Genomic DNA, 27,713 nt, shown 5'->3' with positions numbered 1-27,713 from the left:
AGACCTCCAGACGACCTATAATTACGGACTTTGTACTCCTCATTGATGCAAGTATCACATACACATATATCCACTACACTATTGTTTGTATGTTCTAGCTTACAGTACTTAACTCTCCTTATGGACATTATCACACTTGATTAGTAGACACAATGTATGCCTGAACTAGCCATACAACCATAGAGAGGGGAAACACAAGGTCTAGCTCACCATTACCTCATCAGGGGAAGTTAGACACGTTATATAAGACAAAAAATAAAATAAAAAAAATACTGTTAATTGCAAGTTACATACATACTCCCTTATATCAAAATATAGGGCCCCAATATTTATACCTAACAAACCTGAGGGCCGCTGCACCGGTAGCTCACACAGGACAGAAGCTCAATGCTTCCACCCCGTGGTACCTGACTAGGTACCTAGCCATTAAGATGGCACAACCAGTCACACTGTTTTGGTTGTTATTTTTTTTCTATACCCTTTTCTTTTGTGTGTGTATCAATTTATGCAATATTGCTGCAACTGGGCACCTGTAAGCTTGGTCAGAGGGGCAAACTCTTGCTGGGTCCACAGTTCCGGAAGGGTTAAATGAGCTAGTGACACAACACCAAGTTGATCCATCGCCAGACTTACTATCCCAAATCAAACAGATCAAACAGGATATCCATCACCAATCTCTACATAAAGAGGGGTTTAACTTAAGAAAGATGAAATCCATACAGTACTCACAGGGAAATAGAGCCAGGAAACAATTGTCAAATAGTCTCAAACAAAAACAAGCAACCAAAGCGATTGCGTACTTAACGTCGCCGACGGGTCACATAAGTGAGTTCTCGGCGTACTACTCAGACCTATATAACCTGAACCGTGACACGAACACCCATTAACCCACACAGGAGGAAGTGACACGATATTTAAACAAAATTACCACAATTGACCCAAACACAACAATCAGATTTAGCGGCCCCTATAACAGAGAGGGAAGTTAAACTGCCTGCGTGGAAATCCCTGATGGGTTTGCTAATTCTTACTACAAAACATTCCAAGACGTACTAGCTCCACAATTAACTAAGCTTTTTAAGGATGCCATGGCTCCCCACTCACTCCCACCTGAAATATTGCTAGCGCAAGCCACCAACCTGCCCCCAAAACGTTAGGCCAATGCCCTCTTAAATTCAGAAGCCAAAATATTTGCAAAACTTTTTGCAGCTAGACTGGGACCCATATTGCCCGACAGTGACAGGATTCATAAAGAGCAGACAAGGATCGGACAATACCCGCAAAGTGCTCAACATCCTGCATGATCTTTATGCCACCAACCGCAAAGGTCTACTATTATCACTTGATGCGGAAAAAGCCTTTGACCGTCTGAGTTGGAGGTTTACTTGAGGCAGTACTGAGGAAAAGGCGCAGAGGGCCTTCCTCTCAGCAGTCAGGGCGTTATACACGAAACCCGTGGCACAGGTACTTAATACAGGATTCCTTTCAGACCAGGTTTGCATCACAAACGGGTCCTGACAGGGTTGTCCACTATGTCCGCTCTTATATGTGCTAGCACTAGAACCACTAACGGCAAGGATCTAAGCGGTTCCCTGAATACACGGAGTGGAGATAGGAAGCAAAGAATACAAGGCAAATCTATTTGCCGATGACGGTTTACTCACACTAACCCAACCATATGTCTTCCTCCCTAATCTAATACAACAAATTAAAGAATACGGAAGGAACCCATACTACAAATTAAATGTATCAAAGACAAAAGCTCTAAGCGTAGGCTTAGACAACACCACTGTCGAAGCCCTGAAATCCACCTTTTCCTTTGACTGGAGATGTGATTACCTTGTGGGAATCTGACTTACCAAAAATCCGCAATGCCTTTTCAAACATAACTACAACAAGTTACTGACCGAATTCGCAACCACTTTCCAGAAATGGGAGGGCAGCTTCTTATCCTGGACTGGTAGAATGACTGCCTTCAAAGAGACCCTCCTACCCAAATATCACTACTTGCATCGCATACTACAGATCCCCCTCACTAAGCACTACTGATCAAATATTCAAAAACTGGTGGTGAGGTTCATCTGGGCGGGGAAAAAGCCAGGGTAGCTGCGAGGATATTCCCATTGGGGACCTAAACTTCCCAAACTTGAAATTGTATTATAAAGCGGCCCTGCTCTCTTCCATGTTCACGGCTCACACAATGGTAGAGACGCCTCAATGGGTGGAAATAGAAAATCATTGGTCTTGCAAGCAGGGCGTGCGTTTCCTGTTCTGGACCAAGAAACAAGCTAGACCAAACCACAACTCGATGTTAGCTACTAATAAAATGCTCCTTCAGACATGGGACTGTTCCCAGACACACCTTTGCAAAACAGACCTATACTCCCTAGCCACCTCATTGTACAGCATCTATTTAAGTAACTCGACTACACACGCGCTCTCAACCCCCACACTAACTACATTCGAAAAAATGTGCCTTAACATGCGCCAACAAAAAAGGCTCTATCGCCTATTTACAAAGAGCTACTGCCCCACGGGAAAGGTAACGATGCCAGTTTTGTGCAATCTTGGCACAAAGACCTAAACACTACCTTCACTGAAGATCAATGGAGGGAAGCATTCCTGGCCTATAAGGGAACCTCTGCATGTGTATCGCACTTCCAACTTATCCAGAAACAACAGTACCGCAGGTACCTTGTCCCAGCCAAACTAGCACACATCTACCCTGGCAACTCCGACACTTGATGCAGAGGCGAGATTGCCACCATGTACCATGTTTGGTGGACATGCCCCATTATAAGAAAATACTGGGACATGGTCGACCAACTTGTAACGTAGACCATACACGAAACCGGCCCCCTGACCCTACTGAAAAACCCTACCGAAGGTGGAGTGGAAAATACTGTTTCACATCCTGATAGCAGCTAACACCTTGATTACTGGGCAGTGGAAAATTAAAAATGCACCCACTAGAGAGGCACTAATCAGTCAAATAACCCTGAACATTGGCATTCTAGACCATGGCAAATGCTCAAATTAAGTCGGACATGGCCACAAGTCTGGCAGGGGAGCTGTGGAGACAGAGTTGGGCACCCCCGGGAGACCCGGGAATTGATAGTCCCCCTGAGGGTTGTGGAGCATCGAGGTGCCCACAGACCCCAGACAAGGGAAATATACAAAGTTTTTACACAACAAGAACCTAAATACAGAACTCAGTAGGTCTCAATATCAGCAACCCACCAATGAAAACCTGCACTCCCTCCACCCCATAGATTGAGTACCCTATCCACATCCAGAATATCTTAAAAAAAAAAAAAAAAGGATCTACATGCATGTGTTCAGCGCTGCTGCAACATACATATAATCTGATAACAGACAAGTAGGCATGGGGGAAAACTTGAATGCGCACCCTCCAAATAAGGTCTTTTATCCCCCAGAGAACCCGACACACCTATACATGGGTGGTATCACTGTACTCAGGAGATGTTGCTGAACACATATTGGGTTGTTCTTGGCAGTAACCCTTAAAGTTCTCAGTACATGTATTCTAAGTTTGGCATAGATTGGTGGTAAAATGGTTAGATGAAAAGAGTCAAAATACCTAATACCTTAGGTTGTCTTCTTTTAAAAAATATATACATGTGAAGGATCATTCAGGGATTCCTGACAGATATCAGTGTTACAATGTAACTTGTGTTCATTTAAAAAAAAAAAATGGAATATCAAAGTGCTACTTGTACTTATAGCCCTATAACTTTAAAAAAAACTAATTACATGTTAAACTATTTTGCATGGGTGTTTTTTGGCGGTTGAAGATGCGTTACAGATTTTGGGGGTCAAAGTTAGAAAAAGTGTGTTTTGTTTACATTTTTTTCATCATATTTTATTAAACAAATTTATTGTAAATTATATGATATTATGAAAATAATGGTATCTTTAGAAAGACCATTTCATGGTGAGAAAAACGGTATATAATATGTGTGGGTACAATAAATTACAGCTTGTCAGGGCTTACCTGAGTTGGGAGTCCGGCAGGCAGAGATATATGCTCACCCTTGCAAGTAAACACAGGCCGAGGTGGTCAGGTACGAATTCACCTGGCCTGTGAGTCGGTGCACGGGGGCTGTGCAGGATAATTCTCCAAGTCGCAGTACAGGAACGGATATAGCAGGAGAATCGTCTTGGGTAAGCCAGAGGTCAGACGGTGCCAGAAATCAGGATTTACGAGAAGAAAGCCGAGGTCAAAGGATGCCAGAAGTCAGGATATATGGAGTAACAAGCCAAGGTCAGGAATCAACAGGAGCACACTGGAACACAAACAGCAATACTGAACCAGAGTCAAGGAACTTACACTGCCTTCTGGGAGAGGCAGTGTTTTAACCTGGCTAATGAGACCATCATCTTCTAGTGTACCAAGAGTGACAGGAGTAATTCCAATGCATGTCCAGCCCCGAGTGCTGGATACTGGCATTACTAAAGCTCAGATGGTGGCTCAGAGGTAACATAGCAGGTTTATGTCTGCAAAGTACCCAGGTTCAAATCCGCTACTGGGCACTCCTGGGGCAACCCTGTTTGGCACTCCAGAAGTTATGGTGGGAACCATGACACAGCTAAACACAAACACGGCAGAAATGTCAAAACAGCCCTGGTCCCAAACGGTAAGAAGATTGAAAAGCGGTCTGGTCTTAAAGGAACACTCTAGTCACCTAAACGACTGTAGCTCAATGAAGCAATTTTAGTGTATAGATCATGCCTCTCAGGATTCACTGCCATTTAGGAGTTAAATCACTTTGCTTCTGTTTATGCAGCCCTTGCCACACCTCCCCTGGCTTTGATTGACACAGGCTGCATGAAAAACATGGTTTCCCTTTCAATCAGATGTAATTTACCTTAAACAGTTTTATGTCTTGCTCTGTAAATTGGACATTAATCACATACAGGAGGTTCTTGCAAGGTCTAGCAAGCTATTAACATAGCAGGGGATAAGAAAATCTAAATTAAACAGAACTTGCAATAAAGAAAAGATAAACTTTAGATGACTCTTTACAGGAAGTGTTTAGGAAGGCTGTGCAAGTCACATGCAGGGAGGTGTGACTAGGATTCATCAACAAAGTGATTTAACTCCTAAATGGCAGATGATTGAGCAGTGAGGCTGCAGGGGCATGTTCTATACACCAAAACTGCTTCATTAAGCTAAAGTTGTTCAGAACTTCTCTTAACAAGGTGAGGTCACATAGGGCTGAGTGGGGAGATATTTTGCTCTCCTTTCTAGCTCAAGGTGAACCTTGTCACAGACTGACCTATGGCTCCTGACTCATACAGGCTTCTGTCTGAGCCTGGGCCCAGGCTGTTGTTTAGGCCCCCTACGGGGTAATCCAGCTCTAATGACTTGCCACTAAATCTAAAGGCAACTAGTTTCTACAACACTGTGGACACCCAGTTTATTTGTTTCACGCCCCATGAACTTGGTCTACCAAAGTGCTCTTTCATGTTTCTCTCCTTTCATAGCACTTTTTCAATGTCCTAATTTTCTGACATTCTTCTTGGTGTTGGCTCTTTCTGCTTGGGTTTGTCAATGTTTATATGCCCCCTTCTGTGATCACACACAGACAATTATACATTCTGACAAACCTACCTATATACTTGCACAGACGCATACTGTAATACTTATATAATGAACAACAGAATTAAAGAAATGCTAAGGCACAGATGTACAAACTAATACAGACATTAACTCACACAGATGCACAATTATACAAAAACACTGTGTTCTACAAAAATATCAGAATAATTAATGCAATGCCAAATTTATTTTTATTGAAAGTTAAGGACAGGGGTCTGTCCTAGAATCTTGGTCATTTCTCCCTGGACCATTTTCCAAAAAGAAGCTATCACTGGGTAGCCTTTAGTTCCACCAAATATGCAAAAGGTTACCAACCATTCATCAACATCTTCAACAAGTATTAGGGACTGATGGGACAAGTTTGTTACCACCTAGTCAAAAGTTTATAAGTTGGCTTTTGGATCTTCAATTCTAATGAAGTCTAGTGAGTGAGCAAGCAGGAACATGTTTCCCACGATTTCTCTGAAAACATATCCCCAAATCATCTTTCCATGCAGCAGTAAACCGCAGGGGTGGTGACTGATCAGCCTAAAGTAAAAGGCAATATAAGGCAGACATTCCCCTATATAAATGCACATTCACTCCCAACAGTGCAGGAGTCCAAACAGACCCTCCAATGCCTCAGGGTTATACACTAGTTGCAATAAAGAGCCTGGAATGGTTTTAAGTCCTTTAAAAAAGAGGGAATGTCAAACCCACAACATCACCCCAATTACCTATAAGTAGAGTACTTAACTTCAAGATACACAAACACTGGTAACAAGTCATTAGACTCCTATTTCTCTAAAGCCACTTAGGATATGAGCATTGAAAGTGCCAATATACCATTCTCAGGGACCACCCTCCAGGGACAAAATAAAAAGGAGAGGGGACAAGGGACACCCTGTCTTATACCATTATGGATTAAACTTAATGGGAGCGGGCACCATTTATCCTTATCTAAGCTGTGGGAGAGGAATACAGAGGCCAATCAAAGTTCTTAACTGTGCAACAAGATTTATCTTCTCCAATGTGGCCATCATATATTCCCAATCTACTTGGTCAAATGCCTTTTCGGCACCGAAGAGAGAAGGAGACAACATCCAGCCTTCTGAGCAACATGTTTCACATCAAATACACTGCCTGTCCAAAAAAAAAGTTGCCACCTGGATTTAACTAAGCAAATAGGTAAGAGCCTCCTATTGGATAGTTACTGCATGGGTGATTATCTTTCAGCTGGCAACAAGTTATTTAGCCCCAACTGATGCAATGAATAGCTTCTCATTTCTTAACCCCTTAAGGACCAAACTTTTGGAATAAAAGGGAATCATGACATGTCACACATGTCATGTGTCCTTAAGGGGTTAAACAACCATGTCGAAAGACACATCCCGTGGTTGTGGAAAAGATGTCAATCTGTTTGAGAAGGGTCAAATCATTGGCATGCATCAAGCAGAGAAAACATCTAAGGAGATTGCAGAAACTACTAAAATTGGGTTAAGAACTGTCCAACACATTATTAAAAACTAGAAGGATAGTGGGGAACCATCGTCTTCAAAGAAGAAATGTGATCAGAAAAATATCCTGATTGATTGTGATCGGTGATTACTTAAACGTTTGGTGGAATAAAATCGAAAAACAAAAAAACAGCAGAACTCGGGGCTATGTTTAATAGTGAAACAATGCAAAGGGAACTCAAGGGATTGGGACTCAACAGCTGTGTAGCCTTAAGAAAACCACTAATCAGTGAGCCTAATCAGAAAAAAAGGTTTCAATTTGCTGGATTTGTTGATGGCACGGGCATATTCCAAGATGACAATGCCAGGATTCATTGGGCTCAAATTGTGAAAGAGTGGTTCAGGGAGCATTAGACAGAATTTTCACACATGGATTGGCCACCACAGAGTCCAGACCTTAACCCCATTGAGAATCTTTTGGATGTGCTGGAGAAGGCTTTGCGCAGTGGTCTGACTCTCCCACCATCAATACAAGATCTTGTGTGTCTTTAAGTCTATACTTTTTAAATATATATGTGGATCAAAATATAATAAACATTTTGTATATGTGTTTATGTACATGGATACAAGCAAATATATGTATTACAAGCACACACATTTGAATGTACATTGTCTTCATGAAATTATGTTTTTTTTCACTCCTTCTTTATGGTTCCATGACAAATTTACAGAATTTATGTTGTACTACTATATATGAATATATTCCCAATATTCATTAGGTGGAGAATTTAAAAGAACTACAGAAGTTACTTTCTTGCAAAGCAACAAGAAATTAGTGATCACGCAGCAGTTTAATGGAATAGATGAGCATGGCCATCTCACAATCAGTACTGAACTCGAAGGCAGCATTCCAGAAATACCATCTGGATCCGTGGTCCACATCGAACCATACACAGAGCTTTATCAAACAGCCAGCAATGGTGAGAACAGATTTCCTTTGTTTCTTAACTTTTAGTTCAAGGATTGAAATGCATTTTTCACTTGGATTTCATTATTTTATTGTTATTGGCATTTATAATGCAACAACAAATTCTGCAATTTTCTGCAAGTATGGAAAAACACAGTAAAATATACATAAACCAATATGATGAGCTGAGATCTATCCATGGAAGATGTTTTGTACAATGCACTTTGGCCTCGTATTAATAAGCTTTCCAAATAATTAAATACTGTTTTTTTCAAAATGGTTTATCTACAAAAATTCCCATAGACTTGAATGGTGACTTCTGTAGATACATCATTTTGAAAGCTTTTCTAACAGTATAGAATCATTTGGAAAGGTTATTAAATAGAGGCCTTAGCTAGATAGTACTTTCCATGTGTATTTGAGGGATTTGCTTTTATTTTCAATCTGGGTGGAATAAGTTGTGCCTGCATATTTGGGGTTGGTAATAAATACACATTATATCCATATTGAATCACATTTGCTGATGCAAATTGCTTAGCTGACAATTTGATATCTATTTAATAATGTGTTCTGCCTATATTTCTAGGGAAGAAAAAGATTTGTATAAATAAAAAGAATAGTGAAGATAGTCAGAAGCAGTGGTGTAACTACCATGGTCGCATGGTCATTCCAGGGGGCCCAGACACCCTTTCAAACCCTGGAACCGTGGGCAATCATAACTTCACAGTGGTTGTGGTTGTGTGATTTGTTTGGGATTAAAGTCTCAATGTCACCTGAACAGTATGTAGTGCACCTGTGGCGGTGTACCTCCTCGAGGATGGGTTACTACCGCCTGTGGTCACCCCTTCCTAGTTGTGCCCAGTCCTAGAGTGATTATAGCTGCTAGCCAGTGATTATAGTTGATTGCAGTAGGGCAATCGTGGTATCACCCAAACACTAGTCCAGACTTAGTAAAGGGTGAACAAAAACTGTTTATTTCAGGCAAGATACACTGTATACATGAAAACATGAAGCCGACACAGGAAGCCAAACACACCAAAAAAAAAACAGTTTGAATGGTAGCCCTTCTCCTATTGGCTGGTACAGACTTCCAGACGGCCAGCGGGACTCTGCGCCCGTGAAACCGACCCATAGTTTCAGTGGGCTTGTGTCTCTGTCCAGTGGATATTTCCACGTAGGTAGCACCGGAGAGAGCGTTTTTCGTGTGGCTCGTCACAGCACCCAATGTGCAATTTTGGAACCTATTCTGAGATTTTCACAGGTAATAAAATTCAGATAAACGTTCAGACTTTGTGAAATTCTGTAAATAATTTTTTTAATCCTTTTTTACTTTACTTTTGGCTAGTAAGAGTTGTATTACATTTCTAGCCATTGGTTTAAATTGTGTAGGATTTTCTACTTTTAAAGAGTACATGACAGTCTTTGACCACACTAGAGAAGATCTGGAATAAAAACAAAACATTGCATTACATGAAATTCACAGCAGTCTTAAGAGGAACATGAGGCTATATGTTTGTTGTGTTTATTATGGGCATTTTCTAAAAGTGAAACCCAATAACTTTTTTTATTTTATTTCCTGCCAGTTATCACATCAATATCCACTAGGGAGTACACAGTGGAGCAGCCAGGTGGGACCTCAGAAACTTTAACCTATCAGTGGAAACAGACAATCACATTCCAAGAATGTTCTCATGATACCACTGTTCTGGCTATTCCTGCCATACAACAGCTTTCAGTGGATCGCATTTTTGTGTTGTTCAATAACAATGAGAAAATTCTCAGATACGCTTCCAGCAATTCCATTGGTTCAATTAGTGGTGAGTCTACAAGTTGTTTACTATGTTGTTTGTCAGTTATTTACCAAGTCTTCTGAAATATTTTTTTTATGTAAGTATCCAGTAGCTATCATGCTGTTTTTGTTGGGATATTAAAATATTTATATGCAAAATATTTAGCTAATTTCTCAAGTAATAAATATGCCATTTACATGGATAAAATGCAGAAGCTGTGCCAAAATAACTAGAACAATCTTGCTTGCTTGCTCTTCTTTTTAGTTATACAAAATAAACAATCTGATTGCTTAGAACATTTTGTTTCCATTGGATTGTAATCTGACTGGGGATTGTTCACTAAATTAGGATTTGTGGATAATACATTTTTAGATTAAAATTGCTGAGCTGTAAATTGATCTAAAATTATTGATCCCCAAAATGTATTTATTTAATTTATAAAACATTTTACCAGTGAGTAAACTTTCCCATCCTGATTAAACAGAGAGGGAGCTGGTAGATGTTCACCTTCATTTTTATTAACCAGTATATTTCCACACATCCTTACTTACCTTCCCCAATTTTCCTTATGCAGTCTCTAATTACCTTATTCTCTCCAATTTTCCCTTTCTTTTTTTTTAATTATACCTCTTACCACTTCATCCCTCCACTCACCCCCACACAAAACGTTACAATAGTATTCTGCAACACCCTCCCTCCTTACTCCCACCTATCCAGCTTCTTTTCAGTGGCACAGTACTTTTACGCTTACTTGTTACAAAAGGGACTGAATTGGTTCCTGACAGAGAGAGAGGTTTCCTTGATAGGTGAAGATTGAAGCAGGAACTGTGGTAGTTTATTAAAGACAAATTAGTTTGTCTGCATGGGGTAAGAAGGAGTTACTATAATTTGGGGTAAGAAGGAGTTACTATAATTTAGTTCTGAAACGGTAAAGTATGGCATACAGAAAAAAAATGAAAATTTATATTTTCCTAAATCGATGACATACACGTGTATTATTTTCATTGTATTAGGAATGGTGTTTATCATGTGGCATACTTGCCAAATAGGTAAATACATTGTAATTTGTGTCTCCTGCAGAGAGTCCTGTGGATACAAATCGGAATCCATGTTACATTGGCACTCATAGCTGTGATACAAATGCCTTGTGTCGTCCAGGCCAAGGAAACCAGTTCACATGTGAATGCTCACCTGGCTTCCGGGGAGAAGGAAGAGTATGCTATGGTAAGTTGTTGTGACCACATTTGTATTATTCTAATGAAAATGTTATTAATAGAAAAAAAATATCCAGCAAGCTGTAATCAATATCTTTACATACCTTATGTAGCGGTACCCCTAGTGGTAGAAGGTTTCACCACCAGAGATGTCCTTTACACAAGAGTGAGAGGTGCTATGGTGTTCGCAGAGTAATCCATGAGAGAAGCAGGGACAGCTCTTACAAGAGCTAGTGATTTGTGATATAGCAGTTCCCTACAATAAGTGACAGAACTCAGTATTGAGGGTGAAGAAGTCTGAGGGTTTAATGGTACTGGTTGGCTTTATACAATTCCTCAGGCTAGAGGAACACCCCCTGGACCTGATGGGTCACCGAATTACAAACTGTACAGACCAATAAAAACAATGTAACAATGTCTGACACTCCCACATACAGCACACAATCCTGCCTGTGATATAATTAAAGTAGCTAATGTATTAAGTTAATTATCTCCAGGCAGAAAAACACCTTTTTACACAAAGTATAGAAAACACCCCAAAACACAACCTACCCCCATAAACATCCCCTGACAGCCCTGATCTGGGTGAACAGCATATCCAAAAATCCCTCAGTTCAGAGTAGGGGTTCAGGAATTTCCTGGAAGTCTCGTTTGACCGACCGCACGTATGGTTTCATGCTCAAAACAGTTCCAGAGAATTAGACTGTGCGGCTGGTCTATTTAAAACGGTTGAATTACTGAACTAAATGGTGAATGGCCATAGTTAATGTGTGTCCCTTGTGCGTGGGCTTTGACTCACCGAATGCCGTTCGACTCCCGTTTGAATATTTGAAGTTCTCTGGAAGGTAACTGTTCAGCGGTGTTCATGCCATCGCACGTCCAATTTGAGTTCCATGAACTCTACGACAAAACACAGCTAAAAGCGTTCGACTAAATAAGATGGCTGCTGCCACATGTTCGACTATACGAATGGCGGCCACTTCGACACTTTGATTGTATCCGAAGTGCAACTTTGCTGAAGAGAATCGAAGGAGTTTTAGGTGAACGAACAGAATGATAGATTTATACTCAGAGACAGAGGATCCGTCACACCTTACTTTTGGGTAAGTGGCAGTGAAGCTGAAAAGATTTCAGCTTTAGTTAAAGGGACACTCCAGGCACCTAGATCACTTCTGCCCATTGGAGTGGTCTGAGCGCCAACTCCCATCACCCTTAACCATGCACATGTTTTTATAAACAGCAATAATTACCTTGCAGGGTTAAGTCCTCCTCTAGTGGCTGTCTGTCAGACAGCCACTAGAGGGACTTCCGTGTTCTAAAAACCTGAAAACCCGAATCCCCATAGGAAAGCATTGAATAATGCTTTCCTATGGGGAGGTCTAATGCGCGCGCACACGGCCATTACCGCGCATGCGCATTAGGTCTCCCCCGCCGGCTGACGTCTTATCAGTTTTCCTGGGGCTGGAGACCCCCTTTAAGCACCCCCTTTGCTTGGAATATAGCTATACCTTAAACCCCTTAACAGATGAGACAAAATATCCCAACACTTTACCTAACTCCAAGATCCTCTGTTTTTCAATAGTAGTGATGACCATTTGTTTTTAAAGGTAATATTATACAGATAACTTACACTTGTGTTACTTTTCATATCAGCAAAATGTAAGATTCTTTTGTAAGATTCTGCTATAGGTCCCTACGTGTGAGGGAAAGTGGTTATTTTTACACCCCACCACACAATAGTTATTCAAGTATAGACCTTTTTTTTTTTTTAATGGACCATAATGATCTGACACGTATGACTTGGTATTGGAAAATAATTTTCCCATTACTTATTCTTATAGTCAGATATTTCAGACCAAACCACTACGTTTTAACAGACCTTGTTGTTCATAAACACTGACCTCCTCTTTAAAGATAATGGCACTTCAAATGTCTCTGTCACAATATAGGAAAACTATGTAGAAGTAGTTTGCTAACACTCTTAATTTAGCCATGAGTAAGAAAAAAAAAATACTTTTTGGAGGTGATTTCCAAGGATGAACACAACCTCGTGTCAAAATATAATCACGCCCAGGGAATATTTGACATATTGAATGGGAAAACTAAAAACCTGTATTGAGAGATGTATTTTTATGAACATAGCATAGCACTTTGGGTTAATCTAAATTTTCCAGACCATATAATTTTTCTTTAACCCCATGTTATAACCAGTGTAAATAAGATTCTCTCTTTATTCCATAACCCACCTATATCTTATCCAATTAATTGATGTCTGCACCCTCTCCACATGTATGGACAATATGTAGTGAAATAATAAAAAAAACACCTTGAGAAGAGTATGACACTGTGATTTTGCTATTCCTATTCTTAATTAATACCTTCCTAATGGTAAAATATATCATAAACAATTCATTACAATCACTAAGTCTAAACTAAGTAAATAAGTCTAAACTAAACCCTCACCACTGGCTACATTTTTATTATCAAACTTTTTTAAAAGTAGAAACCCTACTATGGGACATTTGGGGGTGTTCCATGAACTCTATTAAAGAGATGGTGTCGAAGCCCCCCTTTTGGGGTGACATTTGCAGACGGTGTTACATCTCAAATAGTTTTATTTTGGTAATTTTCCCTAAATTGTCATCAGTAAACTTCAAATAACCTCATATGTATGAATCTCTTACTTTGCAAACTCTTTTTATTATCCCTAGATATTGATGAATGCCAGGAGCAACCAAACATCTGTGGGAGCAACACAATCTGCAACAATCACCCAGGAACATTCCGATGTGAGTGCGCTGATGGATATCAGTTTTTGTCCGATGGAAAAACATGCTCACGTAAGTATTTTGTTTGCTTTATTGACTCTAACGAAAACTGCAATATAGAGGATGCTGGATTTATTCACTAGACATGCAATGTTGGGCTGGATACTGTGCTATGTTCACTGGATCAAACAAACGATGAATTAACAATGTAACTTCATATGTTGCTTTAGATAGAGAGCCCAAATTCTTCTACCTTCTCTAAGCTTTGTAGTCCATCATCTGCCAAGTGAACTATTCGAATGGGCATGCCATCCAAGAAATACTTTAGAGCAGGGGTTGTTCCCAATTAATTTTTCCCGTTGAACCCCTTTGACATAGTGTACCAAAATTGTGGAAACCTCCCCCACCCCCCTCGAAAAACCTTTTAATTGACCATACACAATGTTTTCTTTTTTGGCATTTATTTTTTTTTTTGTATATGTGCAATAATTTCTGCAGATAGTCAGTAGATTGAAGTACTTCGGAGCTTAAGAGCAGGTGTGCTTTTATGTGTACAGTTGGTGTGTGTATATAATTTTAGCATTTTAATACATGGGTGTGTAATGTTTGCTTTCCTGTGCAGTGGTGTGTTTGGATGTTTTATTGGATTTTAAATGCAGATGTACATTTGTGTGTAGCATTGGTGTTTGAGTGTTTGTATAGAAGTTTGCAGTTGGAGTTTAGGGCTGTATTTGTATGTCATGTTTGTGTTTGCAGGCTTGTGTTTGCATGTTATGTTGGTTTTTGATTGCTGGGATAACTGCACATACACGCCACATACAAACTTACACAGATATACATACACATTAACATCAGAGACACACTGACACATACACACAGTCATATACACACTGATACATACACACATATACACACATTTGCATATACACACACTCAGTCAGACACACAAACAGATATACACACAATGGCATACATACACACACAGATACAAGCACTGACACATACACAGATACACATACTGGCACATAAACACACATCAAATACACAGATACACACACTGGCACATACACAGATATACACACTGGCAGATACACTGACACACAGATACACACACTAACAGATACACTGACACACCTTGACATACTGATAAACACATTGACACACAGATACACACTGACTCACAGATACACACACTGGCACAAACATACACTCACTGGTACATACATTGACACACAGATACACAATGGCACATACACACAGATGCACACACTGACACATACACACTCAGATACACCAACCGCAGGTCATAATGTTTATATTTTTCAGCCACCCTCTTAAATTTTTCTGCAGGAGTGCCTTGTTGGAGTGCTGCCCAGTTGCGTCTTAAAGGGCCGCGGCACTTGACCAGGCCCCTGTTCAGCAATACCGATCGAGTGTCCCTAAGTGCTTGGGCCACCAATGGGCAAATCACAGCAGAACTACTATTTTGTTCTCCCAGAACACCAATTTGGAAATTCTGGTTTAGAGGAACACTCCAGACACATAAAGGAGCCAATTTCAGTAGAAATCTACACTTTTACAAGTGGACACAACATAACCTTTACAGCTGTCAATTAGACAGCTATGGAGGTTTTCTTTCTCTTCTGTTAAAGGAACACTATAGTAATCGATACCATTTTAGCTTAATAAATTAGTTTTGCTATATAGATCAGGCCCCTGTAGTCTCACTGCTCAATTCTCTGCCATTTAGTAGTTAAATCACTTTGCTTATGCAGCACTAGTCACACCTCCCTGCATGTGATTTACACAGTCTTCCTAACCATATCCAGTGAAAAGTCATCTAATGTTTATACTTCCTTACATATGTTTGAAAGCGAAACCATTATTTTTCATGCAGGCTGTGTGAGTCACAGCCAGTGAAGGTGTGGCTAGAACCATAATTAGAAATAAAAGTTATTTAAATGGCAGATAATTGAGCAGTGAGAGTGCAAGGGCATGATCTATACACCCAAACTTCTCTGTTAAACTAAAGTTGTTTTGATGCCTATAGTGTCCCTTTAACTCTACAAAGCTGAGGATGAGGCAGGTGCAGTGGAGTAGATTGAACATCTTCACCACTTCTCAATGACTATCATAGAGCTTATCAATGAAAAGATCATCTCACGTGAGTCGTGATGCCAAAAGCACACATCCCAAAATTAAGAGAGAAGCAATTGGGTTGGTGGTGGCAGGTCCTCAGGGGGGCATTGCAAGTGATGCAATTCTGACAAGAACTTTAATCTGCCTAGAAAAGGGGTGGGTGTGTGCATTGAAGGGGGATGTCAGCCTTGCGTCCTGAACACCAGGCTAATTGACAGCATATTTGGCCAACTCCTTACTGACAAGACATGCAGTGAGTGCTGCTGAAGTTCTCTCTGCATGACACTAATGCGTGCTGCACAGCACAAGCGTGTCTAATGATCTGTTTGGGGACAGTTCTCTGGTGTCAATGGCAGAGCCAGGTTAAAATTGCCTTAGGCACACAGAGGTATACATTCACGGATATACTAACATTAATTTGTGCTCACATTCACACACTCATTCTACCATTACAAACACAGATACTCACTGCCACACACATCTATACACATCACATTCAAACAGATACACACAGGCAAGCATATACACAAACAGAGGCACACTACCACACACACATACTGCCATGCACATGCAAACAGATACACACTGCCACACAGATAAATACTGCCTGGCACACTATCATACATATATATAAGAACTGGCATGCACACACACACAGCCACTGAGCTCTGTTCTACCACCTTCTTCTTTCCGTGGGAGGAAGGTGGTATCCCTGTAGTCCAATGGGGAGTGGTCTTCTCCAGCTGCAGGTAGTGTAGCAGTGCTTTCCCTTCCCTCCTGTGCTGCTGTGTTCTCGCACTAGGAGGAAGTGAGCTTGACAACACTTTCTGTCAGTGATACTGCGCAGGAAGGGAATAGGAAGCGCTCTGTGCCCTGGTGATCTCTCCCTCTTGATCCGCAGTAAGTTATGAAGTTGCAAATTTTGCCCAATGCTGGACAACTTGTTTATCAACATGCACAGGTAAATAAACACATTAGTAAACCAACAAATCCCGTTTTGCTGTGTTGAAAATTATACCATTAGCTTGACATTGCATTCTAAGATGTTATTACTTTAACAGTGTCTGCAGCTGTAACAGCCAAAGCAAGAGTTGTCTTGTAATGTACTAGGATGTGCACAAATCCCAGAAGGCCTAGCATAATACTTAAAAAATGTATTTCAGTAAAGACGGAGAACCTAAACCTTAGGGAGCACAGACTTCTTGAAATAATTATTCATATGGACAATGCCATTCTGCAGGTGCTTTTTAATTTTCTGTTTTACTAAATACATAAGAGATTTTAACTCTTTTCTCTTCATAATATAGAACATTTACATCACCATATTTTACCTCCCAACATTTCAAATGCACATTAGAGACAATTCTGTCTGTGCCTGTAAGTGTGTTTAAACGTAAACTGTGGGTAGGTGATCTTACCTTTTCATGCATTATATAACTAATGCATTAAAAATACAAAAGAAAAAAAGCACAATCCGTAAAAAAAAAAAGAAAAAAAGAAAAGAAAAATAAGATACTTACCTTTAAAGTTACAAAGAGTATCACAGTTTGATTGACTTGCTTGCAGCTACAGACAGACCCCTCCCAAACCAGATAGTAGCACTTCATGAGTTGAATGAGTTTCTCTTTATGGTCTACAGGGTCTTTTCTTATCTTATTAGTCCATGTCTAGCAAAGCAGGATGTGTACAGCTATCGTGTGACATACGGTCCGTGCTTACAATGTCCACCAAGTTAGATGATGATCCTGGCTATCTGCTTGACAGCTCTGTTGGGTACACTTGCAATGATTACATTTTTTTTTTTATTCATTATTTTTGCAGTGCATAAAGAGAAATACAAACAAGCCTGCAATGCCCCAACAACCATAGCAAGCATGTCAACACATATATACATATATACAGTGACACACATGCAGATACATACCCTGACACACAGATACATACCCAAATACACACACATAGATACATACCCTGACACATGCAGATACATACCCTGACACAAATATAGGCACTGACACACATGCAGATACATACACTGACACACAGATACATACCCAGATACACACACATAGATACATACCCTGACACATGCAGATACATACCCTGACATACATAGATATATAGCCAGATAAACACACATAGATACATACCCTGACATACAGATACATACCCTGATACACCGATACATACCCTGACATACAGACACACACACAATGACACACAGATAATTACCTTGACACACTTAAGGATACATACCCTGACACACAGATACATACACTGACACAAATACAGACACATACTCTGGCACACATTCAGACACATTTCCTGACACACAAATAGACACACTGACATAGAGAAACACACTCTGACACACATGCAGATACAGACACCCATGCAGATACACAGACACATGCAAATACAGACACACACACTGACACAGATACACACATTGACAAACATGCAGATACACAGACACATAGATATACATTGACACACTGGATTCATGCCCTGGCACACATATACATACCCTGACACTAAGATACCTACCCTGACACATATGCAGATACAGTGAAACACAGATACATCCACTGCCAAACATGCAGGTACACAGATACAGACAATGACACACAAATGCATACACTGACACACATACAGACAAAGATACCCACACTGATGCACATATACAGTGACACACATGCAGATACAGACACTGACACATATATAGGCACTGACACACATGCAGATACATACAGACACTGACACAGATATATGCACTAACACACATGCAGATACATACCCTGACACAGATATAGGCACTGACACACATGTAGATACATACCATGACACCGTCACAGCGTGGGAAAACAGGTAAGTAAAATCACCTTTCTCTGAGGGGAACCGGTCACCTAAACAGACACTTGCTCGCAGACAGACACACACACACAATCGCAGACACACACAAACACACATTCAGAAGTTGAATTTTTAAAAGTATTTTGATTGGCACCCACCCAGTCTCCCTACCTTTTGGAGAGGTGGAGTGGATAGGCTTTCCCTGGGGTCCAGTGGGGCTCCTGTCATCTCCCTGCTCTGCTTCCTGTCGTGCACGGTACGCCAGGGGCCGGAATTACATCATATTCTTTGCAGGCCGCACGAGGGAGCAGAGCAGGGAGATGACAGCTCACTCCCCACCCCACCCCCCGATCTATTCCACACAGCGCCCACTGGTCCGTCTCTGCCCTTCCTCAAGACGCACATGCTCTCTCCCACGGCTGGCCAGCCGCCTCCGCTCTCCCACAACTGGCTGGCCGCCTCCGCTCTCCCATGGCTAGCTGGCAGGCAACCTCTGCTTCCCCACGGCTTGCCTCCGGGCCGATATATTCCAGGTACAGGACAAAATTCCTAGTCGCCATGGTGACCTGGCGCCTAGGATTTGTCGAGCTCTAAGATACACATACACACAGACACATACTGTGACACACACTGACACATACAGTGACACACAGACACGTATACTGACATACAGATACACACAGACACACTGACGCACAGACACATACACTGATGCACAGACACATACACTGACATACAGATATACACACAGACACACTGATGCGCAGACACATACACTGACATACAGATACACACGGATACATACACAGACGCACCGACACATGCACTGACGCACGGACACATACAGATACACACATGACACATGCAAATACACAGACATACAGATACACTGACACATACTGTGACACACACACACTGCAACATACTGTGACATATACACTGACATATACAGTGACACACAGATACATGCACTGACACATGTAGTGACATATACAGTGACACACAGACACATACACTAACATACAGATACACACATGCAGATACACTGACACATACAGACTCACAGACATACAGATACACACACAAACACTACACACACACACATACAGATATACATATATGTGTGCGAGCTGGGAGGAAGTAGTTGCAAGCTTTTACTTCCTCCCAGCTCTGATTGCAGTGGTCCGCTCACGATATTAATCCTCCACAGCGTGTGATCGGACCCCTGAAGGCAAATGTGTATCGGGTGGCCCAAAGTGCATGGGCCAACCGATACACTCAGACAATGGTTCCCAACCCGTGCGGCGGCCAGCACCGCCGCCATTACCCAATTTTTTTCGCGTACCCCCAGGGGCACTGAATTGTACCCCGTGGGGTTCGCGTACCATGGGTTGGGAACCGCTGGTTTAGTAGATTCAGGCTGAGCACATATGTCTAATATGTTGGCTCAAAAAGTTAGAATGCACATGAAACAATTTAGACATAGAGAGTAATGTCATGAAAGTAATAGTGAAAAGAAAAGCAAAAAGGACTTTTCATTGTGTATACAACCGGGGAAGTTTGAGCAGTCCCACAGGAGTCTCTGTCCCAGGTCATTCTATGCCTCTCTGGGGTAGAACATGGACTCGCTTTGGTAAGGTAATCTACGGGCATAAGGGCCCAGGTGGAGGCCGCAGGAACTTCTGACCAAGGTTGCTGAACATGAAGCATAGCTGAAAGATAAACAGTCCATTTTGGCATTACATTTGAAATCCACCTTCAATTGCCACTTTAGTGAACAGACCTGAAAGTGTTTACATCACTATTAGTATTTGGAGCATTCCACATAATGCCATCAGTAACCACCTAATTGAGAATGGAGAATCTGCCAACACCATTCTCCCAAATGCATTGTTCCAGAACCCACACACTTATGTGAATATATTGCGCACTAGAATATTATCTGAGATACCTGTGTGTTATATTCAAACACACCAGAACAAAGAAATTAACTACATAGTAATACATCTCTTCTAAATAAGCAAATTAAAAATTGTTATCCTACTATCATAATGATCAGAGCTATTTCAAGAAATAGTACACTTCTAATAGTAAAGAATGCCCTGTTTTATTATGAAAGCGATCCAGCCTTTAATTGACGGATTGTTAAATGTGTCATGTTTCTCTCTCTAGCTGTAGATCTTCCTAAAAACCACTGCTTGGCCGGAACACACAACTGTGACATAGAAGAGCGTGCTCGCTGCATATACACAGGAAGCTCTTCATACATATGTAGCTGCCTGCCAGGATTTATAGGTGACGGACATTCCTGTGTAGGTATGTATTTTATGAATTACCATTTAGTTTATAACTACTCTTTTGGCTACTCTATTGGAAGTCTATGCACCAAAATATTGACATGCCTTTGTAGTGGTTATTGTCCTTAAAGGCTGCAGGCACTGTCTCTTAGCTTTGAGTTATACAGTTTTCGTGCAGTTTGATCAAAACCAGGAGAAAGTGGTCATCCCAGAGGCATGAAGATTTATAGCTCACATCAGTAAAGTACAGCGAGTTTAAATAGGAAATATAGTCAATGGCAAGTTTAGAAATAATACATTTAAAGTGAAATAATAATTGTGTCCTTCAAACTTTGCTTTTGTCCAAGAATCCTCCATTTTCTGCAAATATAGCCTTGCAGACCTTTATTATTCTAGTTGTCATTTCGTTGCGGTGATCTGAAGAGATATTACCCCATGCTTCCTGATGTTTTGCGGGTTCTATTTAATGAAGCTGCCAGTTGAGGACCATTGAGGTGTCTGGTTTTCAAACTATACTCTCTTCTTCAGTTGTGCACTGGGCCTCCAACTTCTCCTTCTATTCTGATTAGAACCAGTTTGAGATAATCAGTTTCTTGGCAACTTCTGACAGGGAATAGCATTTATTTCTTAAAACAAGAATAAACTGACAAGGTTCAGGAGAAGGTTTTTTATTTTTTTTCTTGCCAACTTGAAACTGTAATTGAACCAACAATTTCAGATGCTCCATATGTGCAACTAGAAGGCCAATTGTATTGCTTCTTTAAATCTTTAATCAGCACACTCGTTTTCAGTTGTGCTAATGATCTAATGATCAGTTAGCCCTTTTAAAAAATAAACTTCTCGTTTGACCGTACTGTCAGTTTTTTACGCCTAACCTTATCAATGGTAGCATGATTTTATTGCTTGATAAAATTATATCACATGTCTAGAGAGACACATCCTCAGATAAACTATACTTCTAGACTCACTTTATGACCAAATGTACTACTTAAAAAAAAAAGTGATGTTTTATAATTGTTATCATTATGCCTACCATTGCTGTTGTGGCAATGCAGGCACTTATGTACTATCTCCACAACCAAAATAAAGAATAGAAAATAAATAAATCTGTTTTATCATATATCTGACGCGATCGGTTCACTTGAAAAGGGAACTATCACTTCCCAGGACTTCCAATAATATGTTAATTATTCCTTATATTTAGCCTATATTTCTTTGTAAAGCCTAAAATCTAAAAATCAATGTAGACACCCATACATCCCAAATGTCCCTATTTAGGAGGGGCAGTCCCTATTTTAGGCCCAAATTCCTCTGTCCCTCTTTTCTATTCTAATGACCTACCCACGTGGCTGGTGGTTTTTGAATGTATAACAAAGTTCCACAGCAATAATATTCACAGTAATGTGTTTTTAAACTATAATAAATGTGTTTTAAAATTTAAAAAATAAAAAATAAACTTTGATTAGCAAACACAACGTGATGGTTGCTGATAATAGGCCTCTGTGACTATTTTATTAAAAATCTGCCGTATCCAGTTACAATAGTCATTTACAATATTAACAATGTTTATAATGCATTTCTGATCAATTTGATGTTATTTTTGATCGACAAAAAAGTGACCCCGAACTTTTAAACACTGTAGCACTTCTCCAAGCTTTTCTAATCCAACACCCCATTGTTGTCAATAGGTAAGCGTTGAGGAAGGCCAACCCAGGAAAATATAAACAAAACTAGATTGACAGCAGCTCAGAAAAGTGCTCAGGTTTTATGACATTGGGTACACTGTATTCTAAAAAACAAAGCAAGGCTAAGTTGATCTTGAATATATATATATATATATATATATATATATATATATAGGAAACATGGGGGGATGGTTGCACTCACCTAAACCTATATATATTGTTGCAGCATATCTCAAATTAGCTAAATGCTAGTAAATAGTAAGAATATATCTTCCTGCTGTTCTTCGCCTAATCCTGTTGAGCACAACATATTTCACTTTGTAACAACCACCTTAAAGGGACACTATAGTCACCAGAACAGCTGCAGTTGCCTGTATACCAGACCATTTTTATATTCTCCACATTTACAGAAACCATCCTAGGTCTCATGAATGTTTCATGGGTGTTCTACATTTATCATGATACACTTGAACCTTACAGATTACATGATAACTTAATTGTATATTTAAATCAAGGAAAGCAGGTCTGTTGTAAATTATGAGCACTTTATATGGGATTGCAAGCATAATATACAGTGCTTTAATGAGCATAAAAATACAATCCTTTTATCTTATGTCTTTTATCTTATAAATGTGTGTTTTTTTTGTTTATTTGCAGATGTTGATGAATGTCAGACCAACAATTGCCATGCAGATGCTGCGTGCTATAATACCCCAGGATCTTTCTCATGTGTATGTAAGCCAGGATATCGTGGGAATGGAGCAGAGTGCTTTCCTGGAGGTATGGCTTCAGAGTATATAAACATATTACTTAAGTTAGTTGTTTAACAATGTTTTCCAAATAACGTATCCCTCCTCCTCTTTTCAAGAACCCTGCAGAATTTGTACTTCATCTGCATGCATGTATGTCTGTCTCTAAGCTATCTCTTGATGTGGACCTTTTTGTTAAGTGGCAACAGTTACTCTGCAATTTTCAGACCCAAACATTATAACTCAGATTATGTTATATGTTAACTAGACTGGAAAAGCCAAAGAGCCCATGAAGCACAATCTTTCCATATAAAAATGTATTAGTGATTCAGTAGATTTGGTTAAACTTAGTTAGACCACCTAGTTCAACCCGAATGTCAGATATTTCAAGCCTTCTGTAAATAAATTGGTTTCCTTATGCTACTTTTGACTGTGTTTTAGTAATTGCAAACATTTCTGCTTGACAGTTAGTGTGGAGGAGAGGAAAGCAAGTGTGGTTAGGTGATCACTGCATGTGGTGTGGAGGAGACGACAGCAAGCATGGTTAGATGATCACTGCATGTCGTGTGGAGGAGACGACAGCAAGCATGGTTAGGTGATCAGTGCATGTAGTGTGGAGGAGAGGACAGCAAGCATGGTTAGGTGATCACTGCATGTGGTGTTTAGGAGATGACAGCAAGCATGGTTAGATGATCACTGCATGTAGTGTGGAGGAGAGGACAGCAAGCATGGTTAGATGATCACTGCATGTAGTGTGGAGGAGAGGACAGCAAGCATGGTTAGGTGATCACTGCATGTAGTGTGGAGGAGAGGACAGCAAGCATGGTTAGGTGATCACTGCATGTGATGTGGAGGAGACGACAACAAGCATGGTTAGGTGATCACTGCATTCGTGTGGAGGAGACGACAGCAAGCATGGTTAGGTGATCACTGCATGTAGTGTGGAGGAGAGGACAGCAAGCATGGTTAGGTTATCACTACATGTGGTGGCAGAGATCTCTTTTCTCTGATTGTTATGCTTTTACATCTCCTGAACATAATGCTAGCCTGTCAGAGAAGTAGTACAGCAATGATATGTACAAAGCTGACATTCACCCAGTCATTACAACAAACCTAATTTTTATGCCAAAGCTGACCCATGTACGACATAACATATACCCATATACAACATAACCTAAAAAGCACCAGAATTTTGGGAAAAAAGAGTTCTCCCACCACCGACTACTACAGTTCAACAAACATCATATTATCTTAAAATTGTGAAAATGATCTGTACAAGTTCATACGTTTTAATTGTTAAAAAAAAAAATAATGTCTCTATTTATCTAATCATACTCGTCCCAGTTTATGGCTCTCTGAAAGTCTGTTCAATGGTTTGAAATAAAGCACAGCTTTCAACAACACACATGGAGAGGAAATCATTTTGTATAAAGCATAATTTCGTTTAATGTCAGTTAGCCCCAGGATTGTTTGACCTCTAAATATTTGAGTTAATGCCAAATGTAGTGTTCAGCATTCTGAACTCCTCATTTTGTTGCAGTCTATTTCCAGACTTGTGCTTTGTACACACACATTAAAATATTAATATTCTTTTTTTTAACAAGAAAGGTGCTGGATACATCCTGCTCAATTTATGAAAACATTTTTTAAAACCAAATTCAAATGCTTTATTCTAAAATGTTGAAAATAAGAAGCAGCTGATAATCTGCAACTTCTTTAACCGTAACAAGAATGCATTGTGTGTTATTAATGCAAACTATAATGAAGAGTGGTTGATAGAAATACCATATCAGAGATCTATTTTGACCCGAAAAAGTATAGCTTTTGAACCCATGCTATCCCACAATTATTCATTATTGCATGGTTATTCATTCTGTTTAATGAATACCCTACATTTAACACATAATTTTGTACCCTAACAATTGCATCTTTAATTGGGATTTGGTGCTGTAGGGTCTAAGGCTTAATGTGAAATTAATACATAAAACTAAGCATGTCTATGGAATTGGAATATCTTTTCTTATGTTTCTCACTTTCCTCAAAATGTATCTAATCTGGGGATTTATGGCCCATATCCCTTTTTTCTTTTTTTTTTTTACTTTAAATCTTTTTCATTGGTGAATACATCAAAGTAAATACAGTACATCATATGAATTTTAGATCATTGCCACCAAGTGGGCAGTCTCTGCTGGTAATGGTACCCTTATATCAGTGGGTCCTACACTCATTTAAACGTGGGAGGCAAATTAAATGGTGCTAGTGCTAGTAGTATCACGTTAATAGTTTTGCTTTGACACTGCATTTTTTTTTTTTTATTCTTCATTTTTGTGTGCATAAAGAATACAAACATGCTGGTAATGCCACAATAGCAGATACCGGCAGCTCATGGTTAACAGATATATGGCACAGAGTAAAACTGCACATTTTTTTTTTTTTTTTAAATAACCAGGCTTGACATTGGGTAAAACATTACCGAAAAGAGAATAGTAAGTAGAGCATATGAGTAGTTGTCGAACACATTAGGGACTTATACGCCTGATGGACGTCTCCTTTTTAGTGTATAGTAAGCCTGCAAGACTAATATGTCAAAGTGTCCGGTTAAGCAAAATGAGAGACACGCTGAGCATATTGGACACAACCAGGGCCGGCCTTAGGGGTGTGCGAGCTGTGCGGCCGCACAGGGCGCCATGGAGCAGGGGGCGCCGTGCGGCCGCACAGCCGGCCGGGATTTTAAAAAAAAAAATTTTTTTTTTTTTTTTTAAATTTGCAGGGGGGGGGGCGGAGCTTAACGTGCGGCGGGGGCGGAGCTAAAAGCGCCGGAAAACTGATGCAGGGGAAGCAGGAAGGAGTCCCTGCTTCCCCACCAAACAGTCACCAGGAGCTGCACTGCCTCCACAGGTAACTGTGATTGGCAGGTGACTGTGCCTGTGTGTATTACTGTCTGTGTGTGTATGACTGTCTGCCTCTGTGTGTGTATTACTGTCTGTGTGTGAGTGTATGACTGTCTGCCTGTGTGTGTATGACTGTCTGCCTCTGTGTGTCTGTGTATGACTGTCTGCCTCTGTGTGTCTGTGTCTGTGTATGACTGTCTGCCTCTGTGTGTCTGTGTCTGTGTATGACTGTCTGCCTGTGTGTGTCTGTGTGTATGACTGTCTGCCTCTGTGTGTGTATTACTGTCTGTGTGTGTGTGTATGACTGTCTGCCTCTGTGTGTCTGTGTGTATGACTGTCTGCCTGCATAGGCGTGCGCACGGGGTGTGCCGGGTGTGCCTGGGCACACCCTAATCCCCACAGCACGCCTATGTATTGAGACCGGCAGGGGAGATCTCAGGATCTCCGCTGTCGGCTCATGCAGAACCGGCGCTATCCGAGCGCCGGCTCTGCTCTCAGCCTCCCTCCCCACCGACCCACAGGCAGGGAGGGAGGCAGGAGAGAACCGGCGGAGCTCTTGCCAGCAGCTCCGCCGGGTTCCTCTCGCGAGATTTGAGCGTTGCCGCAGCAACGCTCAAATCTCGCGAGAGTGAACTCTAGCCCCGCAGGGTAGAGTTCACTCTCCACTGGACCACCAGGGATGGCGGTAGCATGGTCCCCCCTCCCTACATAAGGTAACAAGGGAGGGGGGATATTAACTAAACGGCACCTCACCTCCACTGGACCACCAGGGAAGGCAGCAGGAACAAGAATCCCCCCTCCCTACATAAGGTAAGAACGGAGGGGGGATATTGAGTCATGTACCCCCACCTCCACCCCCCACAATCACCCACACACATACAGCACACACACCCACACACACAGCACCTACACACATACAGCACCCTCACACAGCACATACAGCACCTTCACACATACAGCACCTTCACACATACAGCACCCTCACACAGCACACACACACATACAGCACCTTCACACATACAGCACACACATACAGCACCCACACACACAGCACCTACACACACACAGCACACACAGGACCTACACACATACAGCACCCACACACACAGCACCTATACACATACAGCACCCACACACACATACAGCACCCACACACATACAGCACCCACACACATACAGCACCCACACACAGCGCAAACACACACAGCACCTACACACATACAGCACCCTCACACAGCGCACACACACATACACACACAGCACCTACACACACACATACAGCACCTACACACACACATACA

General features: G+C 40.8%; 1 protein-coding gene across 1 annotated transcript in view; it reads left to right on the top strand.

Moving 5' to 3' along the window:
* NID1 (nidogen 1) overlaps positions 1-27,713 on the top strand; it is a 108,330-nt gene that overhangs the window by 53,113 nt on the left and 27,504 nt on the right. The window contains exons 7-12 of the mRNA XM_063443361.1: positions 7,839-8,039; positions 9,610-9,843; positions 10,897-11,040; positions 13,742-13,870; positions 20,963-21,106; positions 23,430-23,552. Coding sequence (XP_063299431.1) covers positions 7,839-8,039; positions 9,610-9,843; positions 10,897-11,040; positions 13,742-13,870; positions 20,963-21,106; positions 23,430-23,552 — 975 coding nt within the window. The remainder of the gene's footprint in view (positions 1-7,838; positions 8,040-9,609; positions 9,844-10,896; positions 11,041-13,741; positions 13,871-20,962; positions 21,107-23,429; positions 23,553-27,713) is intronic.

This window comes from Pelobates fuscus, chromosome 2 (genome assembly GCF_036172605.1).
Source record: "Pelobates fuscus isolate aPelFus1 chromosome 2, aPelFus1.pri, whole genome shotgun sequence".
Classification (NCBI taxonomy): domain Eukaryota; kingdom Metazoa; phylum Chordata; class Amphibia; order Anura; family Pelobatidae; genus Pelobates; species Pelobates fuscus.
The sequence above is the reverse complement of the archived record's forward strand: the minus strand, read 5'-3'. Positions and strand labels throughout refer to the sequence as shown.